Here is a 21,041-nt window from a genome sequence, read left to right on the forward strand (position 1 = left end):
TGGGGGGGGGGGGGGATACGCCATAGACACAGAGCCCTGGCCAGAAAGCCAGATCTCAAGAGTTGGAGCTACGCCTTGTTCCCTGATTCGTTACGGAGCTATTCAACCGAAAAAGGTTGATTTGCGTGAGGGGGAGAAGCTTCAGAAAGGGGTTTTAATATGTGTATTTTTACAGTGGCCAGTTTACATGGTGTTGATGTAAAACCTCTACAGACACTTGCGTGCAGACTGTACAGCTTAGTACTGCTGGCCGAGTTTGTGTACGCCAATCACACGCTTACAAATCCCCCCCCCCGCCCCCGTGCAGCAATGCGATTGGTCGAAACTAATTAAAAGAGAAAGTGGGTGAAACGCCTGTTTCACCCAGATTCCTGCTCATCTGCCGTCAGACGACAGAAATTCAAATAAAGTCTGATTTGCGAGGATACCTCCGGAGTCCCACCAGGGGGGATTATCCTCATTGACCTTCTCCCCACTCTGCCACGGCCACCGCTCTTGGCATTGTTAATTATGGACCAGCCCCCTCCAGAGTGTGTGTGTGTGATATATCCGGTCACCTCCGTGAACTGGAGCCCGTCCAGGACTCGAAACTAGGCCACTTCCCTTCTTAAAATACCTGTGCTGTCCATGGACCAGGTTCAGCCCTGTGTTATGTTGATGTTGTTGTTGTTGCTGTTGTTGTTGTGTCTTTGTCTTTAAAGCCAGTGGGAGCAGTCATGTTAAAAAGAATGAACGTCGAGTGAACTGGAAACAACCTTAAAAAAAGACAAACGTTTAGCGGTTATGTTGAACACTAGAGTGACTGAAAGCCCTGGGGTCTGGATTATAATGCATGATGATGAAATGCATAAACAGGCTTTATGGTGAAAGAATATGACATTTATAACCCCCCCCCCCCCCCCCCCCGACACACCACACACACACACCAAACACACACAAACACACGCTTTAGGATGTGGTGTCATTGTGATCTGTTCATCAAATCTAATTGGGTTTTGACTTTTTTAATCACATTCAGTCATTAAACATGTCATACTGTGCAAGCCTAAACAAGTCAATAAACACAGGTTAAGAAATACGCTGAGATAAAACACAAAGCCACTCAAATGCAAGCAGTAGGAATTTACAATTTTGACGAGTTAGAAAAACATCAACACATTGAGTTTATTAGTGTACCTCACGTATTATCAGCTTTACAAACAATAAGGTGTGTTATTTCTATGTATATCCAAAACAGAAACATAGAAACAACACTGTACTGTACGTGAGTAAATGAACTGAAATGGATGCAAATTCTGTTTAAGTTTTGTACTATTTTCACCATTATGCAGCTGCGGTCTTGTTTGGGATTAGTATTACAAACATTCCGTGCTAGGCCTATTTAGACGTGTAAATATAATCAATACGCTTCCTCAAGGGAGTGTTGACTTCAGAAAGCGGACAGCCATCTGATTGGCTTGCTGTGCTCGAGGGGGCGTGACAGATGATTGTAGGCGTTTTTACAAAACCGGCCACCACGCAGGTCACAGCTTTCATTCACTACGGATTTCTCGAGCTGTCTGCAACGCAGTTGACTTAACTTAGTCTTTGCAAGTTGTTTACTAAACCGACTTGTTTTGAGCATAGCCTATCTTTTTTACAATAACAAATATTTTTGTGCAAGGACGGAATCCACTTAAGAAATCGGTTTCGCTGCGCAATATATTTGATTTGATTTTGCACGCATCCATTCCTCTCCACGATGGACCTGGTTTGGATTCTTTGCCTGGCTGCGAGTGTCTGCGCCTGGCTGGTCTCATCGGAGCGGCACAGCGTCTACTGGAATAGTACGAACCCCAAGTAAGTAAATCTTAAAATGTGTTTGCATGAGTACTTAATTCAGTTGTCGTTGCACGCAAGCACCTGTTAATGTAATCCTAAACTAAAATTGTGAGGACTTTAAAAAGCGCTTAGGACATGAGTGTTAGGCTATTGTCTTTACAAGCGAACTCTATCTATATTCATTTGAATTGCAAGGGTCTGAATTCATGAATATTCAACGACGAATGCTGTTACTGAGTGTTGTCATGATAATGCTGCTGCATAGTGTGGACTTCCCGCACCTCCTCCCTCCCTAGCTCCCTGGCGGACTCTTTAACTTTATGGGCCTGCTTTTAAGTGGCTTACCTCTAATGTATTGCGTAACTTCATCGTATTTAATCGATTTCGCAATATGTAAACCAACTTGTGGGCCGGAATTGGTTTCATCCCGTTGTATCTAGTGTATTTTTTGTGATCACCATCTCGTTTCATTCCTGGCTTGATATTTTGTATTAATCAAATTATCAATAGGTTACCTTTTATAGTGTAGGGCTGGCTATCAAATGTATTTCCGAGATTTGTCAGATGGAATCTGTGTTGCATTTAAAATGAGCCGCTGACGTGTTCTTTAGTACGCACCATTGTTCCCACCAGATGATAATTGCCCCCCAAAAATACTAAAATTGTCCGTGTGGAACTTGGACCAATGCATGGTATTGAATGCAGTCCTGTGTTCCACACAGTCAACGTGGAATTCTACTGACCATTGTAAAGTGTTGTGTGACACATCATATATCTGTGTTGAAATACCTATTGCAGTACACACACACACACACACACACACACACACACACACACCTTCTGACAGAGGTCCCTACCCTTTGTGTGTGGTGGGGGAGTTGACTTTATCTCTTAAATCAAGAGCAATCCTCTGGAGATGACATATCTGTCAGGGAGACCTAAGGCTGCTCATATTTCCAATGGGGAGAGACAAGTAATAATGTTGTAGGACTGAGACGGATGGGGAAACCTGAGGCCCGGCCAGCAGGTCGCACTGGGGGGGAGATGGATCGCTCCGGGTGGAGAAACTGGAGCTAAAATAGTTGTGGAGGGGTGGGGGTGATGGGTGTCCATAATGAGCGAGGGTCAATTAGAGTCATGAGGGTGGGGGGGAGGGGGGAATGTCTGGCCATTCTGTCAGCGAGAAGAGATGTTTTTTTATCCCCGCGCACGTACGTCCCACACACACACACACACACACACACACACACACACACACACACACACACACACACACACACACACACACACACACACACACACACACACACACACACACACACACGTGTTTGGGTTTAAGTCCATAGGCAAACAAATGCATGTGTGTGAAAACCCTCGCACAAAAACGCAACGTAACGCATTCTGAAACATGCAAAACCCGCCGACACATCACTGTACCAAGAACAAACACCGACTCGCACTCAAATCACAGCACAGCACCTCCCCCCCTCCCCCACAGTCTGACACCGTCTCCATTAGCCCCATACTCATGGTTTCCTCTAAAGCCCCTGTGTGTGTGTGTGTGTGTGTGTGTGTGTGTGTGTGTGTGTGTGTGTCATCATCTCCACATCTTACCCAGTCATCTCTTCTCAGAACCAAGCCCCTCGGCCAGATGTAGGTGTGTTTCGATTCTCCTTTTTGACGTCACGACGCACGTTCTTGTAAATATCCCTGTTATCCTGCCCCCTCCTGCCCTCCCCGCCATTTTTTCCCTAGAAATCAGGCTGAAATCTCTTCTTTGAGCCGTAATCCAGCTTTAGCAGGAATGAATGCAATGTGGTGGGGGTGGACAATGTTTTCTGAATTGTGATAGTTCACGGTCATCCTTTCTAGATATGGTCTGGGGTTTTTTTTGTGTGCGAGTGTGTTGCCGTTTGGATCAAATTTGTTCTCTTAGATTGGCTTTTGTGTACCGAGTTCATGCGGACCATGGCAATTAATCAATGGAAATTGAATAGAAAGCCCTTGTTAATTTCATTGGTTTTTAGATTGATCGTTCAAGGAGGGCTTATGACACACACACACACACACACACACACACACACACACACACACACACACACACACACACACACACACACACACACACACACACACACACACACACACACACACACACACACTCTTACCCTTTTCCCTACTACTCCTAGGTGCATCTGTTTGCGTGTTCACGCCTTAAGGGGCCCGCTGGCTCCGAAGGTAATAGCTGTCTACCACTCTGTTCTAACATACGCAAGTGCACGTGTGTTGTGTACGCACACACATGGTTTGCAAAACCTTCTTCAAAACACCAGTTTGTGTAAGTCTTGGAAATGAAAAACAAAAAGTAGTATAGAAAGGAGTGTATGGGAGTGATTATGTTTCAGCGTACTATCAGTACTATCTCGTACCGCTTGTTTTTTTCTATTGAACTTGCCTCCACAGAATGCCCAGCGAGCTCGTGTTCCTGCATGCCTGTGTCTGTGTGTACGCGTCGCTGAGAAGGGAGTGTCTGTGTAGACAGCAGGCAGCCCACGCGCGTGTGTGTGTGTGTGTGTGTGTGTGTGTGTAAGAGGACCAAGGCTTAGGTTAATGTGTGTGCGTTTGTGAGGCACACACACACACACACTGACTGATTAACGATGAGGTGTCGCACACGTGTGCCCGCATACACCCACAGTCCTCCAAAAATCTGAAACGCACACATACGCTCTGATTGTAATGTTGATTGATGTGGATGCAGTCCCTGGAGTGTTTGAGGCTGCCTCCACACTCCTTATGTGTTGCAATAATCCACCCCATCTCTCCCTGTCTTTTTCTCTCTCTCTGTCTCCGTCTTTCTCGGCTCTGTACAACTCCCTCTGTCTCTGTCAGTTCTGTTCCTCTGTCTCTCTCGGCTAGCTGTGTGTGTGTGTGTGTGTGTGTGTGCGCGCGCGTGTGTGTGTGTGTGTGTGTGTGTGTGTGTGCGCGCGCTGTACCTGTCTGTCCTTTGCTCCACTGGCGCTCCTCCTTTCGCTGTTGGCCAGCTTCCCTCTCTTCAGGCAGACCTTGCGGTCGTGCATCTGTTAACTCTTTTGTGACTAACTCTCTCAGAAAGCCACATGTCAAAACAGCCGCAATTATGTATTATCTCTCTCTTCGTTTTTGTTGTTGTTTCACCTGTAGATGAAAGCATCACATTTCATTCAGGTTCTTTTATTTATTTTGTTTGTCATCCATACCCCCCTCACCCCCAAACACACGCAGAGGCCCAGTCTGATTAAAACCCCAGGCCTTTGGAGTATTTTACACAACGGTTGTTATATTCGATTTTTTGTTTCCTTTTGGGAATGTGGAAGCGGTATCTCCCCACTGCATTCCCAGGGGACTCCCAGGACTGGCATTTATCTACTCCACTTGGCCGTCTTTGTGCCGCTTCCTATACAAATTGGAGAATACTGTTCATGGTGTGGCACAGAAAGCCAATGGTGGTGGGTGTGACCAATGGGGGGTGGGGGGAGGCGGGGTCAGAGTTCATTATGTGATGAAGTGGCCCAACCTCTATCAGTCTGTCAGTCATTCTGTCACTCCGGTGGTCCCTGAAAGCCCGTTCCGTCAATCGGGCCCGCCCGCATTCACCCACTGTCCCAGGCTCTGCCTTTGGGATACGGTTCTTATTCTTCCCCCCCTCCTGCCCCCCCCCCCCCCACCCTCCCACCCTCCCTCCTTGTCGCCCAATCATCTGCTTTCATCTCAACTTTACAAGCGGCCCCTCTTCTCACGTCTTTTATATCCTCACCTTCAACCAGTGGCGTTTCCCAGGAATGGTGTGGGAGCAAGAGGGAGGGAGGGAGGGAGAGGGAGAAGGAATGAAAGAGAAGGAGAAACATGCTAAGAGGTGCGGACTTACTTTCCCTTCATTATCGTTCTTGGCACCCATAACATTGTGTCAGCCAGCACTTTGCCCTTTATTTCCTCCTCTCATTTTCACACTCCCTTCCCCCGCTCCTTTATTTTTATTTTTTTCCTCCCTCTCGCCGTCTTTTCAAACTCCTTCTCTGCCCCCGGCTCTCTGGCGTGCTCTAGAGCCACTCCAGGCCCCGCCGCCGCCATGTTCGGCTCTGTTTACCACGAGAGAATAGGCCAGGCCGGAGCGCGGCGGTTGGCAGAGAGGCTCTTGGACTGCCCTCCTGAATGTCCCGCTGGAGTGACGGAGGCGGGAGAGCCTGTATGGGCACTCTAGAGCCGTGAAAGGACAGGAATGACGTGTGTGTGTGTGTGTGTGTGTGTGTGTGTGTGTGTGTGTGTGTGTGTGTGTGTGGGGCAAGGGAGATAAACACTGGCCATTCGCATCTGGGCTTGTGATTAGAGGCTGAGCCAATAGATAAGTGTTCCTGTTTGTTTCAGGCTGGCTGAAATGAAAGCTTAAAGTTTTCCACGTAAAACAACAAACAAATAACTTGCCTCTCTCCCTAATCCAATCCCTTCGCTCTCTCTTTCCTTGTGCTCCTCTCCACCACATCGGCTTCCTCTTGTGCAATTTCCGGAGTTTGTGTCTCTTGGTCTTTCTGCCTCCTCTTCTTTATCTTTGTGTTCACTCACTCTCTCCCCAGTCCGGACCCTTTTAATCTGGCCTGCTAATCTGTCTGGGGAACTGAATCTGAAGGGGAGAGGGAGACGGAGCACAACCCTGACACAGCAGAGATTGAGGAGCAGACCAACGTTAATCGCTGCTTATGTTGCTACAGAGATCGCTCTTGTTGTTCGGACGTTCAACCCCCCCCGTAAGGGGTCTGCGTGAAGCTGTTTCTGATCACGGCAGCCATATTGGTGTTGGGAACAAGAAACAGCTCTGTGGCGGTTCGGGAGTAGATGGTTTTAGTGTGTGTGATTATTGTACTGGTGACCGTTTTAAAGGCCTTGTTGTTGCCACTGGAAGGTCTCGCCTTATTGACCGTGTGAGATAGTAAATCAGGGCAAGGGTTTTCTGCCTCTCCCTAGTGCGTGCGTGCACACGCACTGCTTCTACCGTTTCCTTCTCATATCCTGAAAGCAGCCGACTCTCTGAACTTCCTGGTTACAGCCTTTTCCCGGGAAAAACTTTGCCGTATCCTGTCTGCACAATAAACAATATAGTTCTCACACATCGGAGCACGCAATCCGTGAAGTCCGGGCTGCGTGGTTGCACCTCGGCGGTTGATTGAATTCCCCAGGACGGTGCTGCTGGCGCATGGGGACATAGGGATTTATAGCATTCACCTCTCCGCCGCCAACGCTAAAACCCTTTAATAATGATGGATCGTGATTAGTAGCACTGTGATTGATGGTAACACCCCTCCCCCCTCCTACCTCTCTTAACACCTTGACTTCTCTATCTTAAAATATCTCACTGTCTTTCTCTCATCCTATCTCTCTGGCTCCCTCCTCCTCTTACTCACAGATTTTTGGGATGGCTTTCAGCCTTATCAGCTGTGTGTGTGTGTGTGTGTGTGTGTGTGTGTGTGTGTGTGTGTGTGTGTGTCTTTCTTATCCACGCACACCAGACTTCCTCCTCCTTTGCGGGCCGGCCACTCCTCCTCCCACGGGCGCGCTGTCCAACGGTGTCTGCCATGTCTTCAACCAAACTGTTCAAACGCACACCAAAAAGAACAAATCACAAAGGGTAGTCCAGAAGGTCTCTGTGTGTGTGTGTGTGTGTGTGTGTGTGTGTGTGTGTGTGTATGTCTTCCTCCCTCTCTCTACACTTGTTTGTCAAGTCTCTGTGAGAATGTCTTATCCAGACAGATGCATTCTAATTGTGTGTGTGTGTTTTTGAAAATAAGAGACAATTGGCCCGTCGGGGTCAAATATTGTCTCTGAAAATGAGACAAGGTGTTTGTCGTGCTGTGCAAATAAACCTCATTGTGCAGGCTGTGTTTTCCCGGCTTCTCCTGTTTGTTCCTGTTAGTTGAACGACTGGTTCGAATGAGTTGGTAAAGTTTCCTTTCACTGCAAGGACGTGCATCTCTCGGGGGACACCCATTCGTTTTATTCCTCCGATGCCTACGCTAGCCCCCCAGGGCTAATGAAATAAAGCCATCGTGGCAATTGTGTATCTGTAAGCAAGAACTCTAATCTATATGTGATAAGGTGGGCTCCGGCACGTTCCCCGGAGGGAGCGGCGGGTCGCTCACCCAGGCCTGATCGGGGTGAGCGAGCGCAGCTGCGCTGTGAAAGCAAATGAAAGTTTATCTTGTGAAAAATCAATCTAGCCCAAATCGATTTCCCCTGCGCGGTCATTTGCCCCGTGAGAAATGTGATGTCTGTTATGACCTTTCGGTTTCTTTAGGCGTGATGGGCTGCGAATGTCTCCTTGGGGTCCGGGGGGGTGGGGGGTGGTGGTGGTGGTGGTGGTGGTGGTGGTGGAGGAGGGGGGAGAACGCATGTATTCACCGGACTGCCATCCGTGACTTTAATGCAATTATCCAATTATATTTAATGCCGGGTGGATGCCTGCGTCGCAATCCATGCGCCGCGTCTCCGGGGCCGGTCCGGGGACGTCCTCCAGGGTGACCGATCACCAAGCGCCGCCGCACAATGCCGGGGAGTGACAGGCCTGCGGAGACGAGAAGAGATGGAGAGACGAGAAGAGATGGATGGCATAATTCGCATAGGAGCCCCCGATGAACCGCTTGAATATAATGTTTCCAGGGAGAGGGCTGAAAGAGTTGAGACCATATTTGTTTCTATGGCAACACCCCCCCCCCCCCCCAACCTAGCCAAGCCGCTATTGTTCTGGCCTTTCCTTTTCCTTTTTTTTCTCTTCTCAAACAGTGGGTTAGGAAACCCACATATTTGGCATACCGGCAGGACGGCTTTTGATTGGAGGAGCAGGGCTACGGGGTGGTTGAGGGGGTGGTAGTCGAGCAGGCTTATTGAGTGATGAAGGATGAGCGGAGAAAGGGAGGCGTGGGCCTAGCGCCGATGTATTTAGGACCGGGCCGAGGGGGAGGGCGTAGTGGAGGATGCAGCAGACAGGACACTAACCAGAACAGGTTAACCCAACTCATTACGCCGCTAGGGGTAAACCGCGGCCCGGACTTCCCGTTTTAGACACGGTGGTTGTTTTCTCAACTCTGCTTCTCGTTTTCACCGATAAGGCTGCGATGCCTCCGCCATCTCCAAGGTCTTTCAACGCTCGGTTTATGCCTTTCACTTTACCCAACCCGCCCCCCCCCCCGCTCCTGTATCCTATCACACACAGGAACACACACGCGGATAGAAGTCCAGGCACCCTTCATACAGTCAACACAGGGCTCTCGTTGGGCTCCTAAGGTCCAGGGCCTAGTAAAGAGAGAGTAAACACCCCACCTCCACCTCTGGAACAATAGGTGCAGAAGAGAGGTCTCTCTCTCTCTCTCTCTCTCTCTCTCTCTCTCTCTCTCTCTCTCTCTCTCTCTCTCTCTCTCTCTCTCTCTCTCTCTCTCTCTCTCTCTCTCTCTCTCTCTCTCTCTCTCTCTCTCTCTCTCTCTCTCTCTCTCTCTCTCTCTCTCTCTCTCTCTCTCTCTCCCAGCTCGTCAGCCCTTGTCCCTGGGCCTCGGCCTGGACTCTAAGCTCCTGTATTAGCCAGGGTCTGGTGCTGATGAATGGACCAGGGCTGAGCCTCTGCTCCACACAGTAATCCAGACTCGGACCGGCCGATTAGCTGGCCCCCGGCATTCCAGTTCACTCAGCCATGCCCAAAGGCCGAGGCCTCCACCCTGCTCCTCACAGGCCACATTATAATCATATTAATACACATTAAGATGGGAATATATTAACACATCTGGGGTTGGCGTTACAGTTTGTCTTTTTTATTTCCTGGAGAGCATAGAGATGAGTATGGTGTCTCCGGCCGGTCTACAGGATCAGTACAGTTTGTGTATTCTGTCTTGTATAATTTGCTCAAGCTGGGATCGCTATAGATTTTTCCCGGTCGATTCTCCTGCCACACGGATTGATTTGTGTTCGATCTCAAAAGCACCTGAGAGCACAGCCAGTGTCTGTCATGTGATACGGACACAGCGCATCCATTGCTGACTCGGCAACCGTCCAAGCCTGTTGTTGTATTTTTGATCCAGGGCGGTGGCCGTCTTTTGCTCGCCCTAAAGGTTCACAGCATTCCCCATCCACTGGTGAGAAATGAGAGAGGGGGGGGGGGTGTGTGTGTGTGTGTGTGTGTGCGTGTGTGTGTGTGCGCGTGTGTGCTGGGGGGAGGTAAGAGACGAAAGCAAAACGTTGGCTACAGAGATTAAAGAAGAGAGATTAGGCTGCTGGCCTCAGAAGGTCTTCAATAAATCAGGAAGGAGGAGCAGAAGAAGAGCGTCTCAGAATACACACACACACACACACACACACACACACACACACACACACACACACACACACACACACACACACACACACACACACACACACACACACACACACACACACACAAGTTGACATTCCTCCACAGGTCCGCTACCCCTCTCATTCATTATCACAATTCATTATCTTCCTCATCGGCCAAGAAACACTGCCCAGATTCATCGCACCACATAACCACACGCACATATGCTAATGCATAACTATGTGCATATGTTCTTTGTGAAGTTAAGGAGACACACACACACACACACACACACACACGGTCTGTGCTTGATATCTGCCGTAGTTTAACAAATCAGCCCTAAAGCAGAGAATGCAGAGCCCCGCCCCATTAGTTATTTCTGCTCAACATCAAAAGAGTCTCCATCGGGAGACCATCAGATGAGTTAGCTGTTTGTTGAATCGCTGGTTACCAAAATAATTCAGGGAAACCAATGAATTAATTCAAATTGTGTTTCATTGGCTGCCTGTAGCTGCTGTTTGTAGTGTTTAGTTTGTTTTCTCAGTTTCAGATCATTTACAAAAAGCAAGTGATACGGTATGTTCAACTCGCAGCATAACTCTGCATAACTCTGTTATGGAAAAATTGTTTCACAGACAAAATGATTCATGGTTATAATCAAAAAAGTTCAGTAGAGTTATTTCACCATGAAAGGAATCTGAAGCTCCAGCCCCAGATTCCCTCCTTACACAAACACCGGGGCACAAACACCCCTGGAACGATCTGGAATATACTGGGAATAAGTTCCCTTTCAGAGAGCAAGATAAAAACTAAAAGGTGGGCGCCTGGGTTGACGCCTAGCAAAGATAACCAGAGAGGCCGTTCCAGAGTTAATGAGAGGTGCGAACGCCAAACTTTGTCAGCTGAACCTTTTCACGCCCAGGCCGTCTCGCCTTTGTAAAGTGTGTACGTCTGCTTCTAATCAGATAATTAAATTGATGATGCGGCTCGACGCCACGCGGTTGGAGAAGGCTATACAAAAGAGTCATCAAGATAATGAAAAGGTATTTAGCTTTAATAATGTGAGGCTAGCCAATATTCCCACCCCCCCCCCCCACACACATTCCCCCCTCTCCGGCAATGAGCATACAACCACTCGGATGGTGAATTGTGAATAGAGCCACTGTGTGAAAACGGAGGGCTTTTTATTTTTTTTTTATAAGGCAACTGTCGAGTGAACAACACTTCCACGCGGGGGGGGGGGAAGAAACTTCAAAAGCCATTCCCAGCTCCCGCCCTCTGACCCCCCCCCACTCCCTCCCACCCCATGTCCCCATCGCTTAGCCCCAGAAGGGGCTGGGCCCCGGGTCTGAGCAGAATAATTAGCCCCCCCCCCCAGGGTGACTTTAATGCCCCTTTTTGTGTTTTAATTGCAGCCCTCCAAAGCTCTCTTTTGATGAACACATTGGGACCATACCATGAGCAGTTTAGGAGTTTATAATCTCGGGGCGGGGTGAGGGGAGGTGTTAGCTAAAGAGAACGTTTTGTTTGTGTGCACTTTCCGCTGTTTGTCAAGCTGATGATGACTTGGTCGGGGCGCGGGTCAATAAAGAGCGTTTTGTCCGATATTGTTCCATCGATATGGAATGGTCATGGTGGTGGTTTTCGGGGGGTTGGTCTCTGCCGTGATCTGCCGTCCGGTGAATGAAGCGGGAACACCAGGCTACTGATAAGCACGGAGCCGCCTGGATCTTTGCTGAACATTCATTAGATGTCCCATAAGCCCACTGCATGTTGGAGTCGGTTTTTATCATCAACTGCTAGCGCTGGAAGTTTGATGGGCAGAGCCACAAAAGAGCTGGAGAACAGAGCGGCTCTTGTTGGCCCTGGCTGGCCGCCGCTGCCCTTGTAAACGCTGGCTGCTGCTGCCAGCTAATCTGGTCATCAGTATTGGGGGAGTGCATTGGAGCGCAAGGAGGGGGAACAGAGAGGTGTGTGTGTGTGTGTGTGTGTGTGTGTGTGTGTGTGTGTGTGTGTGTGTGTGTGTGTGTGTGTGTGTGTGTGTGTGTGTGTGTGTGTGTGTGTGTGTGTGTGTGTGTGTGTGGATGGTTGGTCACAGTGAATGGGGGAGGGGGTTTGAAAAGGAGCAAAAGTCGGGGCCCCAAAACTATGGAGCCATGCCGTCTGTCTTTGTACCAGGGGTCCCCTGGCAACAAACAACAACACCAGCTAATGAGAGGAGGAGGAGGAGGAGGAGGAGGAGGTGGTGGTGGTGGAGGAGTAGGGGGCACTTTGATCCTAAGTCACACATATGGACCTTGTCACCGGGAAACAAGCGCTCTTTTTGGACAGGAAATCTTCCCCAATGTCACCGGTTTGCATTTAGATGACTCATGTTTCTTTATGAGTTATCATAAAATAAATGATCTGGGTACTTCAACGGCGGGCGGGGGGTGGGGGTAGTTCTAACGTGGCCTCCAACCTCGGAAGCGAGAGTGGATTTAATGTGAAGCTTTTATTGGCTGATGTTTCAGTAGCAGCTTCAGGGCTGGTGACAGCAGTAGCAGATTTGGCCGTGGTAAAGCGCTCTCATTATTCTGCTGGCCGCCTGCACTCAGCCTCCAGTCACTGGCTCGCTGGGAGAAGCTGTAACCACGGCTCGGATTCATTGCAAAAGCAACAGAATCCTATATTCTCCACACATTCTATGCAAGTGTTGTGTAAATATAGAAGTTTAGTGAGCTGGACCCACACTGCAGGAACCCCCTGGTGTGGAACAGCACGAGATGATGGCAAAGTGTGTGTGTGTGTGTGTGTGTGTGTGTGTGTGTGTGTGTGTGTGTGTGTGTGTGTGTGTGTGTGTGTGTGTGTGAGAGACCCCCCCCCCCCCCACTCTTGGCCGGTGACGGAGTAGATCGAATGACTTGGAAGTGTGTGTTGCTAGCCCTCTAGGCTGGTGATGGAGTACCACCGCTGAGAAGAGAGAAACGGCCATGAACACACACACACACACACATTCCCCTTCACCCCCAAGGACTTTCTCTGTCCTGAGCGGGAGGCGGGGGCCCAGGGGGGAGGTGAAACATGGCTACCTTTTGGTAATAATCCCCCGGGGATGAACACTTATCTGTGTGAGAATACCGCTGGGCTGAAAGGCTGAGAATGTACTCGTCATCACACTCAAAAAACTTTGACGCTTGGATAGATTTAAACAAATACCTGTGATATAAAGTTAAGTGACGTGATTGACTACATTACACCAGTTAAAGATCACCAACACTCTTTATCGAAAGCCTCTTTGTGCCTGGTTTGAACATCTCTCAATAGGACTTTTTGATTTTGGTTATCTTGACCAAGCATTTTGAGCAGGCTTCAAGATGGCGGGCGGCAAAATGGAGGCAAAACAGACAAGATACTGTGCAGCGTTCGGAATGGCATCCATAAAATAGGGAGGAGCTGGGTAGGAGGGGTGGACAGAGTGATGGACGCCTGGGCAGACAGCCAGACTGTCTCCGTCCTCCCTCTCTCTTCCTCGCTTCTCTCGCCCTCTGTCCCTCCTCCGTCTATTTGTAATGAGAGGGCGTGTGGTGGGAAAGGCCTACAGGCAGTCACCAAACGTGTGTGTGTGTGTGTGTGTGTGTGTGTGTGTGTGTCCATCTCTCCCTCTGCTCTTAATGAAAGGGTTAAAAACATATGCAACTGGCCCAACTGGCCCTCGCTATTTACATCCCGGCCCAAATTTAAGTAAGCTGAATGCGTGTGTATTTCTGGGAGTGTTCGTCATTATGCATTTCTGTGACACTTTGTGTGTGTGTGTGTGTGTGTGTGTGTGTGTGTGTGTGTGTGTGTGTTGTGTGCGTGTGCGTGTGTGTGCGTGTGTGTGTGTGCGTGCGTGCGCGCGCATCCACAAGGGTGATTCTGGGGCCCGGCAGATGTCGATACTCATCTGCTGTCTTGGCAGACGTAACGGAGTGTCGACGGTTCTCCGCAAACAGCGGCCGGCCTCTATGGGTCCGGGACAAGGCGATCAATAAGCTCCCAGAGTCAACTCTCAGCCCAGCTGACTCACTCAATAGACCCCCGCTTGTCCGTGTTCAGACGAGCACGTCCCCCACCCCTCATGTACCTCGTTCTTCACCTCACCTTGTTTCTGTTTATTCTCCAAATCCTATTCACGACACGCAGACGGCCCCTCCCTCCACCCCACCCCCAACCCCTTCCTCTCTTCCTCCTTCCCTCCGTCGATTCGCCCCTGTCCGTCTCCTATGTGTCTCCAACTCTTGATTTCCCCAGATGGCCGCTGGTATATGCCGCCTGGTCGATACGCAATCACCCAATTTTGCCTGAATCCCGGTAATTAATCCGAAAAAAGCAACATTTTGGCTAACTCTCTCTCTCTCTCTCTCTCTCTCTCTCTCTCTCTCTCTCTCTCTCTCTCTCTCTCTCTCTCTCTCTCTCTCTCTCTCTCTCTCTCTCTCTCTCTCTCTCTCTCTCTCTCTCTCTCTCTCTCTCTCCTCCCATCAGGTTCGTGTGGGACGACTACGCGGTGAAGGTGAAACTCAATGACTACCTGGACATCGTGTGTCCCCACTACCCGCTGGGCGAGGTGGCGTCGCAGGACGCTGAGCGATACGTCCTCTACATGGTGGAGAAGGAGGACTACGACGCCTGCAAGCCCCAGTCCTACGACCAGATGCGCTGGGAGTGCAGCCACCCGTTTGCGCCCCACGTCCCAGAAAAGTTCTCGGAGAAGTTCCAGCGGTTCACGCCCTTCACCCTTGGCAAGGAGTTCCGCCAGGGCGAGAGCTACTATTATATCTGTGAGTCGTGTCTCGTTGCTATGTTTGTTGTTTTGTCTGGTCGTCGCTCCGTCCCAGAGGCGAGATTGCTTTTCCCCCCGAGAGGAGCTGGTGGGAGCTGTAGTGCTAGTCGTGCGAGTCGCACTGCATTCATGGTTCTCAGAGATTCTGGTTCCCTTCTGCGTGTCTCGCTAACCAATGACTGCATGCTCCTTGGCAGACAAATAAAGACCAGCCCTTTTTGTTTTTTCCTTGTTTATTTTTGTTTTTTTCAAAGCTTTACGTCGCCATTAACAGGGTGTCGGCCCGGTCGGCTAGCTTCGTACCACTTTGTGTTCCTGCTAAACTGCTAGTGCTAGAACAAGCAGCGCTGTGTCCCTGACCAATAGCTGTAATTAGACCAAACGCCACCAGCGGTACACTCCCCGCCCCGCTTCCCCAGATGGCTCCCTAGGCTCTGGCTCGTGGCCGTCTGCCTCAGAGCGTCTATGCGTGGCACGGTGTACACACTCTCTCGGATTAAGGCTCCAGGAGGGCATAAGTGCATTAGTCGGCCTGTAATTAACGCCCGGCTTCTTTCCTTCTTCCTCCCCAACAGCTAAACCGTTGCAACCACCATGGGCAGGAGTGCCTCCGGCTTAGAGGGATGTGATCGCTGTCGACGGTAAGTTTCACCTCCGCCTACCCCCCCCCCCCCACACCCTTCTTCCCCCCCACCTAGTGGCTGGGAGTGGAATCACACACACCCAGCCAGCTCAACTCCTAATACCCTTGCCCTGGGCTGTTCCCCGCGCGGTTGAGTAACGGTTGGTTCCATTGGCGTCCCAGGCTCTCAGGAGGCGCGCGTGGCGAAGGGGGGCGGTGGCACCGCCGGGGCAGCCGGGGCAGCCAAAGCCGAGGTGGGAGGCGGTGTCCACAACCCGTCCAACAGACTGCCTGCAGGTACGCTGGCCGAGCCTCGGCGCTCTCTCATTATCCCGTCTTCTAAACCATTCCGGTTCAGTGTGCCGTAAGATGCCAAAGGCTGTCGTCGTTTTCGTTTGGTTCGCTGTTTTGTTAGTAGTTCGAGTTTTTCCCTCATTCAAGCATTGTAAAAGTGCAGAAGGAGGGTGTTGTTGCATTACCATAAATATTTACCATCGCAGGCCGCCCTTCAACCTGAATAACGTTTTTGTTCTTGTTCACCTCCGCCCTTCTAGCGGACGACCCCGTGGTGATCCTGCCAGACGTTCAGAAGAGCAAGCGCACCATCTCCGGGGCCGCTTCCTCATCCCTCTCCACCCTCTTGCTGCTGGTGCCGGTGTCGTTACTGCTGCTGCTGCAGCACTGAGAGTGAATGTGGACGAACTATAATTCCCAGATAGACTTTTTCGGGGACTACAATGAAGACAGTCCGTGGGAATGAAACCGCAGACTCAAAAGAAGAAAGACCTTGGAGCACTGAGGTTCCCCAGTGCTGGCCACAGAGGGGGGGGAGAGAGAGAGAGAGAGAGAGAGAGAGAGAGAGAGGAGAGAGAGAGAGAGAGAGAGAGAGAGAGAGAGAGAGAGAGAGAGAGAGAGAGAGAGAGAGAGAGAGAGAGAGAGAGAGAGAGAGAGAGAGAGAGAGAGAGAGAGAGAGAGAGAGAGAGAGAGAGAGAGAGAGAGAGGCCTCTCTTCTGCACCTATTGTTCCAGAGAGAGAGGTTTAACACTTGGTATGGATTGACTCATGGGCACTTAAGTGTAAGGGGAAAACTCAATGTGTTAAGGAATCAAAGAGTGAGAGGAAGCATTTAGGCCTAATTTCATCTTTCAAAAGATGACTGTGTTTTTTACCCACCGTAAAAACCTTTTTGTGCCCTCTTCCTAGAAAACCAAAACAGACAGCGTTAGTACGCTGCTTGGACAAACGACGACAAACTCACTGGAAGAGAAAGCTTAACTGGATGAAGTACAATCATGGATGGTGGGACGGAGAAAAAAGTATTTGTACGATGTAGATGAAAGGTGAATGAAAACTGTCGGGCCAAAGATCAGCCATCGCTTCATTTTGTGCTCTATTCCACCCTTGAGTATTGTGTACTTTTGTATCGTGAACGTAACGGTTTTGCGTGGCATTGTTGTCGCACCTGGCTATTTCCTTTTTTATATGTAGCACCGACAAAAGCAGGGGTCTTTTCGTTGTTCCTTTTATTTGTTTATTTTTCAATTACTGCCACTCCAGAGCACACTCGACCACGTCCTTATACACTGTAGCACCACACTGCACAGTACGGACAACCCAACGCACCCACAATGCACGGCGACATAGTACACTTGAGGGGAGAGAGACATGGAACTTATCGATGTTTAAGTGTACATTCTGTGAAATTTATTTATGCCATTTTGCAGCTGAAAGGCTTTACTGTACGTGCAGTATGCTGGAACAAAGAAAATGTTTACTGTGGGGAAATGAGGACAACTTATTCTTCCCTTTTTTGTTGTGGTTAGTCGCTTGCGTGAAAGGGAGACTGTATTTTTGGTGAAAGTGTGAGAATGGAGACGAGGGAGATATTGCCAGGGCTTTACAGACCTAGAAAAACAAGCTGTTAATCTGCCAAAAGCTAACACTGATGCTACGTGAAGGAGAGGCTGGCCTTCTCCCTTTTGTTGTATCCCCCCATCGCAGAGAAAATGACCAACATTTATACACAGAAAGCAAACAATACAAAACGAGAAAAGCAATGTCACCATGGTGATGTTTTTTTGTTAACAAATGAAATCCATCTGCACACGAACAACAAAGCAAAGGACACCCTGAGTTAAACCACGCCAATCCAAAGATAACGTTGTTGCCCAAAATTTGGTTGGAATTTTTTACATTTGGATAATGCAAGTTTGGGATACAAAGAGGTTACACTCTGCCCCCTATAATCAGTGTATTACAAAAGAGACACGGGATCAAACCTAGAGTGGCCAAGCACATTTCCGCTAGACGTGCTGGCCGGAACAACGAGGCACACTAACAGTGTAAGACTACCATTGAAGTCATTGTTTTGTTTTTTTACCATATTTTGTACATTGTGTAAAGTAAGAAAAAGTGTATGATATGTATATAGAGAAGATTCTATTAAAAAAGAACCTGTTTGATATGCTCAATGTGAAAGTTTCATGTGAAATTAAATATTTTTTGGAAAACCCAAAACGACTTCTCCCTGATTAATTTCTTGGTGTCGTCAAATGACTTCCTAGTTCATCTTATTCAGTTCCTGACTAAAGTGCCAACTGTCGAAAAATCATACCACAGCTCCACGAGATGAACCGCTTTTTGAATCCACATTTAGCTTCAGCTGGAAGTATCTTCAAACCGCATCAATCGCACAGAGATAATGGCTCGCACAGTAAAGTGACGGTGGGGTCAATTGTATGATCCAGGCAGAGAAAGAGGCCTGTCTTCCTCAGTACGAAAGAAGAAAGGGAAGTCTATTTTCATCATTAAACAGTTGCCTTGAAACTTGGCAGGGGGATTAAATACACAGGTGTGATCCCATCATGGTCTTTTGTTTTTTATGGCGATGAGCCTCGAAACCATAACTCTTTATTTTCCCTCTCTTTCCTCCAATCGGTTCCCATGCTTCTGTGCTCCTCTGAAGTGTCACCACGGACTCCATTGTTAGTGTCTCTCTGTTCCTCCGGACTCGCCCTGCCCAGCGGAGCCCCAGCGTTGCAGCCATGACAGTAAAAACAGCTGTGGCAACAAAGGGGGCCACTGCTGCTGCAAGGTTCCCCTGTGTTCCTCAAAGGAGGGGCCATAAATTAGGGCCCCTGCAGCAGTCAGACAGACCCTCTTAAGCCCCCCCCTTAACAGAACCCAGCTCAATAACAGCTTGTAGTCCATATTGAATAGAGGCGGTCTGTTTTATTTACTTTCTCGCTGTCGAAGTAAACACCAGCATCATTGATGAGCGAGTGCAAAAGCTTAGGAGCAGTTGTAAATGTCTTAAGCTTTGCCGAGAGGATGTCGATGGCAAACACACAGCAGCATTGAGAACCAGACTCCAGAGGGGCCTGTGTGTTTAACTACCGTCATTGACGAAAAGACACGTTTACTATTTAATGGGTTGTGCTTTTTTATATCTCTTGGATGAATAATTGGAGTGACTCAGCCTGGATGTAATGGTGTGGATCGTTCTCTCAGTTTCACAACGCGACACAGCGATCAGCCAAGATAAAGCGATATTAACGAGGAACCACTTCCATACACCTCTAGTAAACATGGCCATTTGTAAATATAGGGAGACTCAACAACACATTCACCCCAAGACAAACCCCTTTCCTAAAGGGCCAATGAAACACAGTGATTATACATAATCACACCAATAGATCAGGATTAAACTCACTCAAGTGTGTGGTGAAACGGCCCTGGCAAGAGAGATGCAATGTGGATTTCAGAAAGCGGCGGGGAGGGGGTGGGGGGGGGGAAGATGGCTTCATGGGCCCGGCCAGCTGGCCCTATCGCAGTGTGTCATTGGACGCAGTTGCCTGTATCGCAGTAACCACGGGGCACCGAGTCCTGACCTAGCTAGCCTGTGCCTGCCAGCTACCTCTCTGTCAAGCCACTCTGAGGAGCAGATATGATCCGCTACAGGCTCGGCGAGAGGTTATCATCACAGAGTTATTTGTGGCTTTAATCGCCCTCCGTCCTGCCGTAAAAACAAAACGGGGGCAGGACCGCGTCCCATAAGTAGCTGTTTGCGAGGCCGGGTGAGAGCAATATAGGGCTGACCTACGGCTGACTTTTTAATCTGGTGCACTCTGTCTGTAGAGGTTGCAGAAAGGCACGGCATGCTCAGAGCAGAGCTGCATGGACACCCATTTTGAGTGTTGTGTGTAGTGTGTTGTTGTGTGTTATGTGTTGTGGGCAGTGTGTAGTCTTTAGTGTTTAATGGGTTCTGTATGGAGTATGTGTAGAGTGTTGTGTGTCATTTGTAGTGTGTTGTGTGTCGTGTGTTGTGTGTTGAACTTTGTGTGTACTGTATAGTGTACTGTGTACTGTGTGGAGGATTGTTTGTAGCTTGTAGTGTGTAGTGTATGGGGTGTTGTGTGTTGAATGTTGCGTGTAGTGTGTTGGGTGTAGTGTGTGGTGTTTGGAGTGTTCAGTGTGTGTAGTGTTGTGTGTAGCGTGTAGCGTGTAGTGTGCGGAGTGTTGTGTGTCATTTGTAGTGTGTGGAGTGTTGTGTGTAGCGTGTAGTGTGTCGTTTGTCGTGTGTTGAGTGTTTGGCAAGTGCCTTCATTCTCATGGTGGCTCCAGTCCCGCGACAGCAGGGATTTTGTTTGGCGTTAGACACACACACACTCACAAAAACACACATACACACAGAGACATACTCAGACACACACACACACATGCACACACACACACACACACACACACACACACACACACATGAACACACACACACACACACACAGTGACCAGGGGTCATACGGTTGATGAGAAGGTAGGCACCCTGGTTACTGACAATACTAATATGAATATGGAGCCGGCTCTGCACCATTCATATTGCGGTGCGGTTGCCCTCCCCTCCCATCCCACCTTTGGTCGAGGGTTGAGGTATGGCACCTGCCTTCCGTCCTGTCTCACTCCTTTTCTAGGGTCATCTGTCTTGTTTTCCTGCAAGTCACTGTGTTTCCTAGTCGTTAGGGGTACAAAGGGCCAAAGGTCCAGCCAACCCCGTAGAGTTTGTATTTTTTTTTTCTTGCTTGGTTAAAATATTATTTATTTTAATTGTATATTACTTAGCCAATCAGAAACTCTCTCAGTATCAGCCCCACCCTCCAACTGTCATTACAGTCAATCACACGCACCTGCAAGGTCTGTCAACAACAAACACTAAAACGCTCTAAGCACATGCTGAAAGAACTATAGAAGCTATTGAATAGGTATGTAATTAATTTCAAATATTTTAAATGAAAATATAAAAACAATGCTAGAAACATTTTGTGACAAAATATGATTATGTGGTAGCATTATTAATGATAAAACAGCAATGAGAATATAGTGTTAAACTGTTTGATTATCCAAAGCTGCCAACGGTTTTGTTTGTACAGATCTGGTCTTTTTTTTAGCTGCCTTGA

The 21,041-nt window shown here is 48.8% G+C and overlaps 1 protein-coding gene across 1 annotated transcript; it reads left to right on the forward strand.

Annotated features, from left to right (window-relative positions):
• Window positions 1-1,547: 1,547 nt before the first annotated feature.
• LOC307084780 (ephrin-A1-like) lies at window positions 1,548-16,436 on the forward strand. The gene is given in 7 exon segments (XM_079749283.1): window positions 1,548-1,839; window positions 14,672-14,967; window positions 15,545-15,555; window positions 15,557-15,587; window positions 15,590-15,610; window positions 15,775-15,888; window positions 16,146-16,436. Coding segments are annotated over 7 exon segments (702 nt in total). The 5' UTR covers window positions 1,548-1,741; the 3' UTR covers window positions 16,277-16,436.
• Window positions 16,437-21,041: the final 4,605 nt, after the last annotated feature.

This window comes from Pollachius pollachius (assembly GCF_949987615.1).
Source record: "Pollachius pollachius genome assembly, chromosome: 13".
Lineage (NCBI taxonomy): Eukaryota > Metazoa > Chordata > Actinopteri > Gadiformes > Gadidae > Pollachius > Pollachius pollachius.